We start from the raw sequence: 16,827 nt of genomic DNA on the forward strand, positions 1-16,827 counted from the left end.
TCCTCATTCCTGAAGAAGGGCTTATGCCCGAAACGTCGATTCTCCTGTTCCTTGGATGCTGCCTGACCTGCTGCGCTTTTCCAGCACCACATTTTTCAGCTCTGATCTCCAGCATCTGCAGTCCTCACTTTCTCCTCCTTAAATATAGGGATCTAAACCAGATAAAGTATTTCCAGTGTGGCCTCATCAACACCATGTTCAGTTGTGAAACCCCAGAAGAATAAAGGCCAAAATATGTGCTTTCTTAGGAAAGAATTTCATGTTTGCGAGTGAGCAATGTTACAGGCAGAGGAGTAGCTGCTTACTGAGTGACACACAGCAGAGTAACAAACCAGGGGAAGGGTTGCTGGGGTATTAAATGATCTGTGAAGGTGAGGTTTGTTTTTTATTTATGGTGAGCTCCAACTCAGGTTCTGGACATGCTGTAGGGTACTGAGGCTTCAGAACAACACAGTATGCGAAGACTTAGTGACGAGGGGTTATTCTTCCCGAGGAGGGCTGAGGTAATCTGTACTTTGCCATGTCCACATCCATATCTATGAAGGTTAGTGGGTTGTAATCATGGTGCTGGGTGTTCTTATAAGTGGAAGTGTCCAATACTTCCTTGTCACGCTCCTCCACAGGCTTTCCCACTGACTCTGCACAAAACAAAAATCATTGAGTGAATGCTCATTTTAGTCATTGAGTATTCCCAGTCTCCTGGGGTCTATCACAGCCTTCCTACTTGTATATCCCAGTGTCTCCTCTCCCCACCTCTATGTATCCCAGTCTCGTGGTGTGTCCCACTGTTCCAGAATATCACAATATCTTGGTGTATCCCCAACTCTGAGTATCTGTCACCCAGTATATCCCAACCTCCCAGAGTATCTCAAGGTCCAAGTTTATCCCAGCGTCTCCAAACTCCTGGATGGTGGACTGATATCCAAATTAGTCATGGACATGAAGGGAGGTCTTTTTGTCACTAACTGTCTCAGCCTGAGCACGCAATGCAGAGACCAATCCCTGCACACTGAGCTCTGATGGCAATGTTGGTGCATGAACATTCGGTAAGTCCAGTTACAATACCTTCCAGAGTCAGGAAGGGAAGATTCGACATCTGGCTGGTTTTTGAAAACTTGAATTTTTGGTAAATCATAATCGGGAGGGTTTTATCGGACTAGTACTGTAGAAAGGAAGGTAAAAGATAGGTTCAAGGAAGGAGTTGTAAATAGTTGTTAGTTAATTATTCACTGTTATACGAAAGAAAGCTGTTAATTTTTATTTTAAACAGAAATTGGCCACTCAAATTTTCACAGATTACTGCAAGGCATATTTCTTTTCTGTGTTGCTGGTTTAAATTAAGATGTTTACCCCATATCGTCACAATATGAAAAAAGGTACACCTGCCCCCCCCACCCGCGCCCCCTCCCCTCACACACACTCAGACAGTACATCCCAGACCCTACCCCTCGAGTGAACCTCCCCCTCCCTCCACACCCTCTGATAGTACATTCCAGACCCTAACCCCTCGATTGAACCTCCCCTTCCCCCCACACCCAGACAGTACATTCCAGATCCTAACCCTGCGAGTGAACCTCCCCTCACCCCATATACTCAGACAGTACATCCCAGACCCTAACCCGTGAGTGAACCTCCCCCTCCCCCACACCATCAGATAGTACATTCCACACCCTAACCCCTCAAGTGAACCTCCCCCTCCCCTCACAGACAATACATCCCAGACCCTAACCCCTCGAGTGAACCTCCCCCTCCCCTCACACTGTCAGACAGTACATCCCAGACCCTAACCGTGCGAGTGAACCTCCCCCTCCCCCCACACTGTCAGACAGTACATCCCAGACCCTAACCCCTGGGGTGAACCTCCCCCTCCCCTCACACTGTCAGACAGTACATCCCAGACCCTAACCGTGCGAGTGAACCTCCCCCTCCCCCCACACTGTCAGACTGTACATCCCAGACCCTAACCGTGCGAGTGAACCTCCCCCTCCCCTCACACTGTCAGACAGTACATCCCAGACCCTAACTGTGCGAGTGAACCTCCCCCTCCCCCTACACTCTCGACATGTTCCAGATCCTAGTCCCATAGCTGGAGAAACATTTTTCTCATGGCATTTTTGCTTTCTTTCACTCAGGACTTTAAACTGTGACTTCTGGTTTTCAATCCTTCCACCAATGGGGACTGTTTCTCCCTATTTCCTCTGACGAGACCTCTTGTGATTTTGAACACTTTGATCAAAGTTTCCATTAATCTTCTCTACTCCAAGGAGAACAGCCCCAGTGTACCCAGTTGAAGTGCAAAGCTGAAATCCCCTCAGCCCTGGAACCACTCTGGTGAATACTTACTTCATTTTCAAGTACATGTTTATATTCTTCCTGATGTACAGTGTCAAATCTGGAACACAGCATTGTAGCTGAGCACAAACCAGCGCTTTGTGCAAGTTGAACACAACAGCCTCTTATTCTGACTGTTAATCACTTACCCACCTTCCCCAGCTGTTTTTATTGGTCCCACCTCGAGGTGTTCCTAACCTTGTGTACCTCACTCTGTCTAAGCAGTTTATGATCTGTGTGTCCTTGTTTGCTACGATCTGCCCATACGACTCACAAAACAAAATTTTTCACTGTATTTGGGTACATGAGATTACAATAAATCAAATCTACATTGAAAGCAATTCCACTTCCAAATGAAAGTTTACTCCAATCAGCAAATAAAAAAGCTGGCATCGATCAGCTGACCTGACTGTATATGTCCTGAGTGATCTTGGCAGTGAAAGATCAGCACAGAAATGTTCACTCTTTCTTTCTCCACAGAGGCAGCCTGACCTATTAAGTTTCTCTTGAATTTTGTTTTCAATAGACAATAGGTGCAGGAGTAGGCCATTCTGCCCTTCGAGCCAGCACCACCATTCAATATGATCATGGCTGATCATCCTCAATCAGTATCCTGTTCCTGCCTTATCTCCATAACCCTTGATTCCACTATCCTTGAGAGCTCTATCCAACTCTTTCTTAAATGAATCCAGAGACTGGACCTCCACTGCCCTCTGGGGCAGAGCATTCCACACAGCCACCACTCTCTGGGTGAAGAAGTTTCTCCTCATCTCTGCCCTAAATGGTCTACCCTGTATTTTTAAGCTGTGTCCTCTGGTTCAGCACTCACCCATCAGCGGAAACATGTTTCCTGCTGCCAGAGTGTCCAATCCTTTCATAATCTTATACGTCACAATCAGATCCCCTCTCAGTCTTCTAAACTCAAGGGTATACAAGCCCAGTCGCTTCAGTCTTTCAGTGTAAGGTAATCTCGCCATTCCAGGAATTGACCTCGTGAACCTATGCTGCACTCCCTCAATAGCCAGAATGTCTTTCCTCAAATTTGGAGACCAGAACTGCACGCAATACTCCAGGTGTGGTCTCACCAGGGCCCTGTACAGCTGCAGAAGAACCTCTTTGCTTCTATACTCAATCCCTCTTGTTATGAAGGCCAGCATGCTATTAGCCTTCTTCACTACCTGCTGTACCTGCATGCTTACCTTCATTGACTGGTGTACAAGAACACCCAGATCTCTTTGTACTGCCCCTTTACCTAAATTGATTCCATTGAGGTAGTAATCTGCCTTCCTGTTCTTGCTACCAAAGTGGATAACCATACATTTATCCACATTAAACTGCATCTGCCATGCATCTGACCACTCACCTAACCTGTCCAGGTCACCCTGTAATCTCCTAACATCCTCATCACATTTCACCCTGACACCCAGCTTAGTATCATCAGCAAATTTGCTAATATTATTATTAATATCATCTTCTACATCATTAACATATATTGTAAAAAGCTGCGGTCCCAGCACTGATCCCTGCGATACCCCACTGGTCACTGCCTGCCATTCCGAAATGGAGCCGTTTATCACTACTCTTTGTTTCCTATCAGCCAACCAACTTTCAATCCATGTTAGTACTTCGCCCCCAATACCATGCGCCCTAATTTTGCTCACTAACCTCCTATGTGGGACTTTATCAAAAGCTTTCTGAAAGTCCAGCTACACTACATCACTTACTGACCTTTGACCCTATCACGCTGAGTCCTGTTGTTGTTCAGAAAGCTGTCACCTTTCATGTTGTGAGGGTGCTGACGTGCACAGCATTAACCCAAAAGGCTCCAAAACAAATCTCTCTGGTTTTAAATTGCTCTTGGCTGCTTGATTCTATAGTCATCTTCTAGCTGTGCTCACTGTCACTTTAAACGAAAAGACAGGGAGGTGGGCAGAGGGGGAGAGGTTGCCTTGTTAGGTTGCTGAATGACATAGTGTCGGATGATGTGGAGTCTGTGTGGGTGGAATTGAGGAACCACAAAGGCAAAAAAACCATAATGGGAGTTATGTACAGACCTCCTAACAGTGGTCAGGACCAGGGGCGCAACATGTACCGGGAAATAGAGAAGGCATGTCAGAAAGGCAAGGTCACGGTGATCATGGGAGACTTCAATGTGCAGGTGGACTGGGTAAATAATGTTGCCAGTAGATCCAAAGAAAGGGAATTCATGGAATGCTTACAGGATGGCTTTTTGGAACAGCTTGTCATGGAGCCCACAAGGGAGCAGGCTATTCTGGACCTAGTGCTATGTAATGAACCAGACTTTATAAAAAATCTTAAAGTAAGGGAACACTTAGGAAGCAGCGATCATAATATGGTAGAGTTCAGTCTGCAGTTTGAAAGAGAGAAGGCAAAATCGGATGTAATGGTGTTACAGTTAAATAAAGGTAATTACAGGGGCATGAGAGAGGAACTGACGAAAATAGACTGGAAGCAGAGCCTAGCGGGGAAGACAGTAGAGCAAAAATGGGAGGAGTTTGTGGTTAAAATTGAGGACACTGTCCAGAGGTTCATCCCCAAGAAGAGAAAGATTATCCGTGGAGGGCTTAGACAGCCATGGCTGACAAAGGAAGTCCGGAAATCTATCAAAGAAAAAGAGAGAACCTATAAAGTGGCCAAGAGCACTGGGAAATCAGAAGATTGACAAGACTACAAAAACAAACAGAGGATAACAAAGAGAGAAATAAGGATTGAGGGGATCAAATATGAAGGTAGGCTAGCCAGTAATATTAGAAATGATAGTAAAAGTTTCTTTCAATACATAAGAAACAAACGACAGGCAAGAGTAGACATTGGGCCACTTCAAACTGATGCTGGAAGCCTAGTGATGGGAGATAAGGAAATAGCTGGAGAACTTAATAAGTACTTTGCGTCAGTCTTCACAGTGGAAGACATGAGTAATATCCCAACAATTAAAGGGAGTCAGGGGGCTGAGTTGAGTATGGTTGCCATTACAAAAGAGAAAGTGCTAGAAAAGCTAAAAGGTCTTAAAATTGATAAATCTCCTGGCCCTGATGGGCTACATCCTAGCGTTCTGAGGGAGGTGGCTGAGGAAATAGCGGAGGCATTGGTTGAGATCTTTCAAAGGTCACTGGAGTCAGGGAAAGTCCCGGATGATTGGAAGATCGCTGTTGTAACCCCCTTGTTCAAGAAAGGATCAAGGCAAAAGATGGAAAATTATAGGCCAATTAGCCTAACCTCGGTTGTTGGTAAAATTCTACAATCCATCATTAAGGATGAGGTTTCTAAACTCTTGGAACAGCAGGGTCGGATTAGAACAAGTCAACATGGATTTAGTAAGGGGAGGTCGTGCCTGACAAACCTGTTGGAGTTCTTTGAAGAGGTGACAAGTAGGTTAGACCGGGGAAACTCAGTGGATGTGGTCTACCTAGACTTCCAAAAGGCCTTTGATAAGGTGCCACACGGGAGGCTGCTGAGCAAGGTGAGGGCCCATGGTGTGCGAGGTGAGCTACTGGTATGGATTGAGGATTGGCTGTCTGACAGAAGGCAGAGAGTTGGGATAAAAGGTTCTTTTTCGGAATGGCAGCCGGTGACAAGCGGTGTCCCGCAGGGTTCAGTGTTGGGGCCGCAGCTGTTCACATTATATATAAATAATCTGGATGAAGGAACTGGGGGCATTCTAGCGAAGTTTGCCGATGATACAAAGTTAGGTGGACAGGCAGGTAGTACTGAGGAAGTGGGGAGGCTGCAGAAGGATCTAGACAGTTTGGAAGAGTGGTCCAGGAAATGGCTGATGGAATTCAATGTGAGCAAATGCGAAGTCTTGCACTTTGGAAAAAAGAATACAAGCATGGACTACTTTCTAAACGGTGAGAAAATTCGTAAAGCCAAAGTACAGAGGGATCTGGGAGTGCTAGTTGAGGATTCTCTAAAGGTAAACATGCAGGTTGAGTCCGTGATTAAGAAAGCGAATGCAATGTTGTCAATTATCTCAAGAGGGTTGGAATATAAAAGCACTGTTGTGCTCCTGAGACTTTATAAAGCTCTGGTTAGACCCCATTTGGAGTACTGTGTCCAGTTTTGGTCCCCACACCTCAGGAAGGACATACTGGCACTGGAGCGTGTCCAGCGGAGATTCACACGGATGATCCCTGGAATGGTAGGTCTAACATATGAGGAACGGCTGAGGATTCTGGGCTTGTATTCATTGGAGTTTAGAAGATTAAGGGGAGATCTAATAGAAACTTACAAGATAATACAGGCTTGGAGAGGGTGGACGCTAGGAAATTGTTTCCGTTAGGCGAGGAGACTAGGACCCATGGACACAGCCTTAGAATTAGAGGGGGTCAAGTCAGAACAGAAATGCGGAGACATTTCTTCAGCCAGAGAGTGGTGGGCCTGTGGAATTCGTTGCCACAGAGTGCAGTGGAGGCTGGGACGCTAAATGTCTTCAAGGCAGAAATTGATAAATTCTTGATGTCACAAGGACTTAAGGGCTACGGGGGGAATGCGGGTAAGTGGAGTTGAAATGCCCATCAGCCATGATTGAATGGCGGAGTGGACTCGATGGGCCGAATGGCCTTACTTCCGCTCCTATGTCTTATGGTCTAAACATTGCCAGTCCTCTCAGTATTTTAATATCACATATGAGACGCTGTCTAACTCTGTCCAGTTATGGATACTGCCTCTCTCTCTCCCCTGACTACAGACAGTGAGCATCAGTTAATGGAGCCCATTCTCGAGGTAGAATTAAACTGGAGTACCGTGCAGTGTGTCAGCTGAAACTGACTCAATAGATTCTGGAGTTCTCTCTTCAGCTGAATTATATTGTGGTTCTTGACTCTCCCCCTGTGCTGAGAGAACCTGTTCTCTTGGTGGGCTACTTGCTGTTGTTTTTTGAGTTGTTAAAGTGTTTCTTGGTGGGACGCTTGCTTCTGGTGCTGTTACTGTAGCTTCAGCCCTATCACAGACAGCACTGCTTAGTAAGTCATGGCTTCCCTGTGCAGCTGGTGTCTCTCTCCCCTCCCCTTTACTCAGCTCCGTGCAAGTCGAATCCTTGGAGACTGGGACTTTGGCAGCTCCAGATAATTCCTTTGGTTCTGTAACCAGTCTTCCTCGGTCCCCGTCTGCCCTTTCCCTTGTCCAGTCAGCACCACTCAGTACAGAATCTGGCTTTGAAAATTCAACTGGTGTCTTTATAGCTTCTTCACTCCTGGTTTCTTCATCAGAGTCAGAGCTGGAGTCAGAGCTGGGGCTGGACTCTTCCTCAGCAGCTGATTTCTCAGCCACAGGCTCTGCACTGGCTGCTCGCGACCACACATCACCTCCTGCAGCGCTGGTTGTGGAGTTCAGTGCCTCTCCCAATAAGGAGTCAGGAGTTTTCTTGGGAAAGAGCAGCACTGTTTTCTTGGCTAAGAGGCTTGCTCGCTCTGTGCTAGTTATCTCGGCCGACTGAATGTGGGAATCTCTGCTCGAGACCTCAGCAGCCTCAGCTCCTGTGTGACAGAGAGTGAAGGGCATGGGTCAGCACACTGAAGCAGACCAGCTCAAATGACTGCCACCATCATCGATCCGGCAATCTGCCATCAAAGAAACAGTCAAACCAGAACAACTTCATTCGGTTTCCTTAAATCTGCACGTCACATTCGGTAACAATAAAGGAACGGAAAAAAGATGGTGAAAAGTGCAGGAAAATGGCAGATGGGTTTGAAATTGGAGATGATGTGCTCCGTTATATTCTTGCTGATGACTGATATAAAGCACAACAAATGCAGCTGAGTGCCACTTAGCAAAACCAGAGTGCTTTGTATCAGAGATGGGGGTGGGGGGTGTGTTGGGTGGGTTGCGGGACGGTGACTGGGGGGGTGGCGTGCGGGACAGGGAGCAGAGATTGGGGCAGGGTGTGTGGAGCAGGGGTGTGGGATTGGGGGGAGAGGGGAAGTGGGACGTGAGCAAGTGGGGCGTGAAGTGGGCAGACCTCCAATCCTTGGTACGCTCCTCTTGAACAATGTGGGACATCAGGGGGAGCTGCCAATGTCCCCGAAGACTGCCAGCTGCAGCTAGTGGCTCACGGCTTTTTGAGCTGGAGCTGGGGGTGGATCTCACTGTGGAGCACCCGCAATGCAGGGAAGGTCATGGATAACACATTCAGTGAGGTCATCCCACTGCCAGTGACGATTACACAGACAGATTTGGAATGGGTGACCATCAGACAAGGCAAATGTCTCAGGAAGGGAGTGCAGCAGACCCCTCGGCTCATCCCCCTCTCTCCAACAGATAAACTGTTCCAGGGGGTGGCCTCTCAGGAAAAGCAGTATCAGCCGAGTGCATCACACCAAAGTTAGCCTTGCTGTACAGAAAGGGGAGCAAACCGAGTGGTAGGCCTACAGTGATAAGGGATTTAATAAGTAGTAGGGGCGTGGAACACCCTGCCTGCAGCAGTAGTAGACTCACCAACTTTAAGGACATTTAAATGGTCATTGGATAAACATATGGATGACAATGGCATAGTGTAGGTTAGATAGGGTTCAGGTTGGTTCGACAGGGCGGCACAGAGGGCTGGAAGGTCTATACCCCGCTGTAATGTTCTATGTTATATGGACCATACCCATTGGAATTTAGAAGAACTGGGGGGGATCTTATAGAAACATATAAAATTGTAAAGGGAATAGATAAGATAGAAGCAGAGAGGTTACTTGCACTGGCAGGTGAAACCGGACCAGGGGACACAGCCTCAAAGTTAGAACTGAGCTGAGGAGGAACTTCTTCACCCAGAGGGTTGTGGATCTGTGGAATTCCCTGTCCAGAAAAGCACTTGAGGTTACCTCGCTGAAAAGTTTTAAGGCAAAGATAGATAGACATTTGAACATTACTGGAATTAAGGGTAAATCATGAAAAGCTCAGCCATGATTTTATTGAGTGGCAGAGCAGGCTGGATGGGCCGGATGGCCGCCTCCTGCTCCTATATACCTTCAAAAGAAATTAACGGGGTTGAGCTGTTTGAACTTCCAGACAAAGAATATTACAGACAAGGCAGATAGACTAAGGGCACAGACAGACACGTGGCAGCTTGATATCATCTCTATAACAGAATCTTGGTTAAGGGAGGGACAAAACTGGCAGCTCAATATCGCAGGATAGAGAGTTCCCAGGCAGGGTAAAGTGGGTGATAAAAAAGGAGGGGGAGCATTATTGGTTAAAGGATCAATTACAGTTGTGAGAGGGGATCATACACAAAGCAGGTTAATAAATCAGGCTTTATAGGTTGAGCTCAGAAATGAAACTGGGGCAGTCAGACTACTAGGAGTAGATTACAGACTCCCAAATGAGAGGGAGACAGAGGAACACACATATGGACACATTGCTGCCTGTAGGAGTAAGAGGGCAATAATAACAGGAGGCTTCAACTATCCCCAATATCAACTGGGTTACAAACAATATAAGGGGCACTGAGGGTGAAACATTCATGGACTATGTTCAGGAAAATTTTTTTTAGCTTTCTTTGAAACAATGTATGATAAGCCTAACAAGAGATGTAAATTTTGGACTTAGTTTTGGGAAATGAAGACAGGCAAGTGGGTGAAGTGACAATGGATGACCATATCAGGGATAGTCACCATAATTCAGTGCGGTTTAGTATTATTATGGAAAAGGAGAGAGATAAATCAGGAAGAAAGGTTTTACACTGGGAAGGACATTTCCCAAAACTGAGAAGTGATTTGGTTGAGGTGAACAGGACAGGATTAGAACGGATAACTCCGTGTTAAACCAGTGGGAGGCACTAAACAGACAGGTCCTCGAAAAATAAGAACGGTACTGCCAAATCTCGAGCTCTGTGATTGGCTAGAAAAATACAGGGGATAAAAACACAGGAAAAGAAAGTTTATGACAGCCACAAAAAACTCAACTCTGCAAAGGGAATCGAGAGGAGTATGGAAAGTACAGGGATCAAGTTAAAAAAGATATAAAGAAATCAGAGTGAGGGCATGAAAAAATATTAGCAAGCAAGAGAAGGCAGAGTATGGAATGTTGCCAGGGCTGAAGAATTGCAGCTATGAGGAGAGATTGGAGAGGTTGGAGTTGTTTTCCTGGGAACAGAGAAAGCTGAGGGGTAACATGATTGAGGGATACAACATTGTGAGAGATAGAGTACTCAAAGTTTGTGAGAAGATTTGTAGCTCGGGTGCTCGTTGTTGTGGTTCTGTTCGCCGAGCTGAAAGTTTTTGTTGCAAACGTTTCGTCCCCTGTCTAGGTGACATCCTCAGTGCTTGGGAGCCTCCTGTGAAGCGCTTCTGTGGCGTTTCCTCCGGCGTTTATAGTGGCCTATCCCTGCCGCTTCCGGTTGTCAGTTTCAGCTGTCCGCTGTAGTGGCCGGTATATTGGGTCCAGGTCTATGTGTTTGTTGATGGAGTTTGTGGATGAGTGCCAAGCTTCTAGGAATTCCCTGGCTGTTCTTTGTTTGGCTTGCCCTATAATGGTAGTGTTGTCCCAGTCGAATTCATGTTGCTTGTCGTCTGCGTGTGTGGCTACTAGGGATAGCTGGTCATGTTGTTTCGTGGCTAGTTGATGTTCATGGATGCGGATTGTTAGCTGTCTTCCTGTTTGTCCTATATAGTGTTTTGTGCAGTACTTGCATGGGATTTTGTACACTACGTTAGTTTTGCTCATGCTGGGTTGTTTTGGTGAGTTGTTGTCTGAGGGTGGCTGTTGGTTTGTGTGCTGTTATGAGTCCTAGTGGTCGCAGTAGTCTGGCTGTCATTTCAGAGATGTTCTTGATGTATGGTAGTGTGGCTAGTCCTTTAGGTTGCGGCATGTCCTCGTTCTGTTGTCTCTCCCTTAGGCATCTGTTGATGAAATTGCGAGGATATCCGTTTTTGGTGAATACCTTGTATAGGTGTTCTTCTTCCTCTTTTTGCAGTTCTGGTGTGCTGCAGTGTGTTGTGGCTCTTTTGAATAGTGTTGTGGCCCTTTTGAGAGAGGAAGAAAAGGATAACCAACTCCCATTCCTAGACGTGATGGTACAGAGAACACCGAACGGAGAATTCACTACTAAGGTACACAGGAAAGCCACACACACAGACCAAGTCCTGAACTATGAAAGCAACCACCCCAACACACACAAACGAAGTTGCATCAAGACACTGTTCAAAAGGGCCACAACACACTGCAGTACACCAGGACTGCAAAAAGAGGAAGAGGAACACCTGTACAAGGTATTCGTCAAAAACGGATACCCGCGCAACTTCATCAACAGATGCCTAAGAGAAAGACAACGGAACGAGGACATGCCACAACCCAAAGGACTAGCCACACTACCATACATCAAGAACATCTCAGAACTGACAGCCAGACTACTGCGACCACTAGGACTTATAACAGCACACAAACCAACAGCCACTCTCAGACAACAACTCACCAGGACGAAGGACCCAATACCCAGCATGAGCAAAACTAATGTAGTGTACAAAATCCCATGCAAGGACTGCACAAAACACTACATAGGACAAACAGGAAGACAGCTAACGATCCGTATCCATGAACACCAACTAGCCACGAAACGCCACGACCAGCTATCCTTAGTAGCCACACACGCAGACGACAAAGCAACATGAATTCGACTGGGACAACACTACCATTATAGGGCAAGCCAAACAAAGAACAGCCAGGGAATTCCTAGAAGCATGGCACTCATCCACAAACTCCATCAACAAACACATCGACCTGGACCCAATATACCGGCCACTACAGCGGACAGCTGAAACTGACAACCGGAAGCGGCAGGGACAGGCCACTATAAACGCCGGAGGAAACACCACAGAAGCGCTTCACAGGAGGCTCCCAAGCACTGAGGATGTCACCTAGACAGGGGACGAAACATTTGCAACAAAAACTTCCAGCTCGGTGAACAGAACCACAACAGCAGAGATAGAGTAGACAAGAGTAATCTGTTTCCCCGGCAGGGAGTTCCAAAACTGGTGGGGGGGGGGGGGGGGGGGGGGTGTGTCACAGATTCAAGCTAAATGGCAGAAAGTTTACAGGGAATATGAGGAAAAACGTCTTTCTTAAAATAAAAGAGGGATTGGCTGTCTGAGTTAGTAATGGAGGCAGAGACCCTGAACTCTTTTAAAAAGTACCTGGGTCTGCACCCTAAGAGCTGTAAGCTGCAGGGCTATGGACCGTGTGCAGGGAGATGGGATTAGAAAGAGCATCTGGGTGTCTTTGAGTCATCATGGACAAGATGAGCTGAATGGTTCCCTCTGTGCTGTATCATTTCAATGGTTCCTATGAGCTGACAGACCTTAGTGTCCATGAACACAAGGCAAGGTATTTACCGTGTAAGGGTTAGCTGGGTTTGTAAATACAAGGACGAAATATGAAAGTGAAGACGTTTTAGTGGAACTTTATGATCACAGGTTACACCTCAGCTCATGTATTATAATTTACATCACACTTCAGCAAAGGCGTAAAAGGCTCCGAAAGGGAAATGGGATTCCCACTGACTGGGATCGTAACAAGATGGACAAACCATTCCTTCAAGGAATACCCAGAAGTCATGGATTTCAAGCCATTGCAAAAAAGATCTCGAGAGGAGATCTCGAGAATTGTCAGATTTGGAGCACTGGACCTGAAAAGCTGATAGAAGCTGATTGCATATATTCCATAAGGCAGCTGGAGAACTCTTGGAGAGTGAGGAACTAACATGGCTAGGGACAAAAAGGTGGGAGGGGTCAGGAGCTTTTTCAAATAACCAGCACAGGCTCGATGGCAGAATGGCCACATTCTGTGCTGATTATTGTGCCAATGTAACCATTATCATTACCATTCAAATCAATGTATGAAGAATAAACCAAACCCAGTCCATGGAGAACGGCACGAGCCCATTGCCTGACATCACAACAAGCAGGTGAGAGCCACTAACTCAATGTGGTGATGTTACTGCAGGGTTCATCCAGAGGCTCAAACTTCACCTTATCATAAAACACATGGTCTACTTTACGTGAAAGAAATCTTCTGCTCTTACCTGGTCTGGCCTATATGTGACTCCAAACACACAGCAATGTGTTTGACTCTCAAGTGTCCCTGAAATGGCTCAGCAAGCCATTTAGCTGTACAAAAGTGCAGAGAAATCAAAGAAGTTTAACAGAGATGTGAGAAGCCAAGCAGTCTGCGGAAAGTGCCTGGAATGCACGGCCAGAGGAGGTGGCAGCAGATATAACAGCAACGTTTAAGAGGCATCTTGACAGATATCTGAATAGGCAGCTAATAGAGGGATACAGACCCATAATTTAGGAAGGTGTCATGTGGTGGGCCAAAGGCCATGTTCCTGTGCTGTAGTGCTCTTTGTTACGAATAAAGCTGGGTTAAAGTCCTAGAACTCCTTTGCTAATAACACTGGTGTGTACCTCCCTGATTTATACTTCAAGAAGGCAGTTCATCTCTTAAGAGTAATAAGCGCTAACCTTGCCAGTGATGCCCCACATCCCAGAAAATAATCTCCATTTCTAAAATCAAAAATATATCAATACTCAGAATATAATCTGTATCTCCAGGCCCCTAACCAGTAACCACTAACCTGGATCTATAGTATCATGTCAATAACCCCCTAGGCCAGTAATCAGGGAAATAGACTGGATTTCACATTGGTGCCTGTACAAGAAAAAACACATACACCCATTTCTCTCTGATTTTCAGTCCTCAAAGTATGCAATGCTGTTAATATCCTGTATGGTGTTGGCAGGGAAGGGGAGGGATGTTTAATTTGACTCTTTATTTATAATACTAAACATTCTCTTGTTGGGTGTCTCAAGTGCCCAGTACGAGGCTACAATCCCTAGTTATGAACAATATTCATATTCCTTACCCTTAACTTTCTTCTTCTTTTGTGGAGCTGTAGCCTTGGTGGTGAGAGGCACTGCTTGAAACCCCGACCTCACTATCAACACCTGAAATTCCAAAATCATCCAAATATTCCATCAATAAGAAAATATACAATAAATGGAGACAAGTTCTTGTAGCTATTCACCTTACTCACATCAGGACAAATGCAAGGATATTAAATTTCAATCACAAAATGTACACGACAGGGGGAACCAAAAGTGTGCTGACTGGTTTGGAAGTTGATTCTGCCACAGAGAAATGAATGGGGAACAGTAGGTCCATAAGCCCCAGTTCTCTGCAAGCAATACAAAAAAGGTTCAAGCCTTGCACCAATGATTTAAATTCCCTGGGAGTGTGGGGAATCTGTAGTGACTCATTGGCTGAGGTGTTGCAATGAAGAAGGCTATCAGAATTAATATGATGACAAATGATCATTTTTCTCCTGTAGTGCAAGTTGCTGCAATTGTGAAGTTTGCTATTCTTGCATTGAATCCTGATGAGTCCAAGATGAAGAGTTGTGGCATCACAACCCTCTGGTTAATTCAGCTTCTGTACTACAGAGTGAATGTTTTAAAACTCTAAGATCTGCATTTATATAGTGCTTTTCAGGGCGAGTAGACTTCTCAAAGTGTCTTACAGCCAATTAAGTACTTTCTGAATTGCTGTCACTGTTGTAATGTGGAAGTGTCAGGGTGACCAACCCTGACAAGGCTGGATTTTGTGGGATGTGATCATAATTGGCAAGGCCAGCATTTATTACTGCTGTGTGAGCTGGGGGCAGGGGGGAGCTTGCTGCTGATTACCAGGATAGGGATTGTTTTTGATGATTTGGAGGAGCTGGTGTTGGACTGGGCTGTGCAAAGTTAAAAATCACACAACACCAGGTTATAGTCCAACACATTTATATGGAAGCACTAGCTTTCAGAGCACTGCTCCTTCGTCAGGTGATTGTGGAGAATAAGATCATAGGACACAGAATTTATAGCAATGGTTTACAGTGTGATGTAACTGAAATTACATTTTGGAAAGACCTGGATTTTTGTTAAGTCTCTCATCTGTTAGAATGAGAATGTTGGTTTCAGTTCTTCCATATGTAAATCACAAATTTTTTTTTAAAAGTAACATTCTCAAGTGAACTTTAACAGTGGGTGTCATGTCGGCCCAGAGAAGGTATTGAAGGTGAGAGTTTCCCTGGGCCACAATGGTCAGACTGATTCTAATCTAAAAGATGGATTTACAGAACCGTACATGGATTCATGCAGTTTTTGAGCAAAGTAAAATGTAATTCAGCAAGTACAAGTTCACCCCACAAACCTATATATGTATGTGTGTGTGTGGGTGTGTGTGTTTAGGGCAGGGGGTGTTGACTGTATGTGAGTGTAAAGGGGTATAAGTCTGTGAGAATATTTTGTGGGAATCTATGAGAGAGGGTCTGTGTGTGTCCCCATTGTGCAGTGGGGGGTCACCTGTCGTGTGACATGAACCCAAGGTCCTAGTTGAGGCCATCCTCATGGGTACCGGAACTTGGTTATCAGCCTCCCGCCCCAAACACACACACACTCACATAAGTTTGTGGGGTGAACTTGTACTTGTCGAATTACATTTTATTTTGCTCAAAAACTGCATGAATCGATGTAAGATTCTGTAAATCCATTTTTTGGATTAGAGTCAGTCTGAACATTGGGGCGCAGACAGCCTCACACAGGGGAGCTCACACCTTCATGTATTACCTGGGCCGACATGACACCAATTGTTCAGGTTCACTTGAGAATGTAACTTTAAAACGTTTTGTGATTTGTATGTGAAAAAACTGAACCCAACTTGTTCGCTCTAACAGGTGAGAGACTTAACAAACAACCCAGCTCCTTTACAACATTTAATTTCAGTTACATCCCACTGTGAATCTTTGTTATAAATGCTGTGTCCTATGATCTTATTCTCCACAGCCTCCCGCTGAGGGGCAGCGCTCTGGAAGCCAGTGCTTCCGAATAAACCTGTTGGACTGGAACCTGGTGCCGAGTGAGTTTTAACTTTGTTTGTGACGGCTCCGGGGACGAACAAACACATTCTCAGTCTCCGAACATCGGGGCGTTAGTGAAAACACGAGGAGATCCCGGGGGTTTACACCGACACCGGGCCGGGCCGGGCCGGGCCTCGGGCTCTGTACCTGCCGCAAACCGCGGACCCTGACTCCGAGCGCCGCCGCCATCTTCACATTCACGACTGACCCGACCGTCCCGGAACCCACCCGGACCCGAATCCCCCGGACACCGGAACCCACCCGGACCCGAATCCCCCGGACACCGGAACCCACCCGGACCCGAATCCCCCGGACACCGGAACCCACCCGGACCCGAATCCCCCGGACACCGGAACCCACCCGGACCCGAATCCCCCGGACACCGGATGTTGTGCTGGTGTCTGACCCGGAAGTTGAGCGGTGAAGATGGCGCTGGGTCTTTGTGGTTCCCTCGTGATTCTGGGCAGCGGCGGCTCCCGCATCGCGGGCTTCAGTCTCGGGGAGAGCGGGTGAGGGCCCCGGGGGATGGGGGGGGAGAGATGGTGGGGGGTCTGCCCCTGCCCCTGCCCCTGCCCCTGCCCCTGCCCCTGCCCCTGCGG

General features: G+C 46.4%; 1 protein-coding gene across 1 annotated transcript; it reads right to left on the reverse strand.

Annotated features, from left to right (window-relative positions):
* Nucleotides 1-372: 372 nt before the first annotated feature.
* On the reverse strand, nucleotides 373-16,466 carry ndufv3 (NADH:ubiquinone oxidoreductase subunit V3). The gene is made up of 4 exons (XM_043701440.2): nucleotides 16,376-16,466; nucleotides 14,192-14,273; nucleotides 7,095-7,826; nucleotides 373-638 (listed from the first exon to the last, which is right to left on the reverse strand). Exons 1-4 carry the CDS (start codon nucleotides 16,415-16,417, stop codon nucleotides 466-468), a joined length of 1,029 nt encoding a protein of 342 aa, XP_043557375.1. The 5' UTR covers nucleotides 16,418-16,466; the 3' UTR covers nucleotides 373-465.
* Between the last annotated feature and the right edge of the window lie 361 nt (nucleotides 16,467-16,827).

The sequence above is a fragment of the Chiloscyllium plagiosum genome, unplaced genomic scaffold (assembly GCF_037043375.1).
Source record: "Chiloscyllium plagiosum isolate Xiang-an unplaced genomic scaffold, Cpla_swu_hap1 HiC_scaffold_12, whole genome shotgun sequence".
NCBI classification, from domain to species: Eukaryota; Metazoa; Chordata; class Chondrichthyes; order Orectolobiformes; family Hemiscylliidae; genus Chiloscyllium; species Chiloscyllium plagiosum.

Bases quoted from the DNA above. Each gene is read 5' to 3' on its own strand.
- ndufv3 (XM_043701440.2), bottom strand. From the start codon at position 16,417: ATGGCGGCGGCGCTCGGAGTCAGGGTCCGCGGTTTGCGGCAG. The intron at 7,827-14,191 runs GTAAGGAATATG...TCTGTCACACAG, and splicing joins AAAGAAGAAGAAAGTTAAGG to GAGCTGAGGCTGCTGAGGTC. The intron at 639-7,094 runs GTACTCCAGTTT...TGTTTTGTGCAG, and splicing joins TTCAGCTGACACACTGCACG to AGTCAGTGGGAAAGCCTGTG.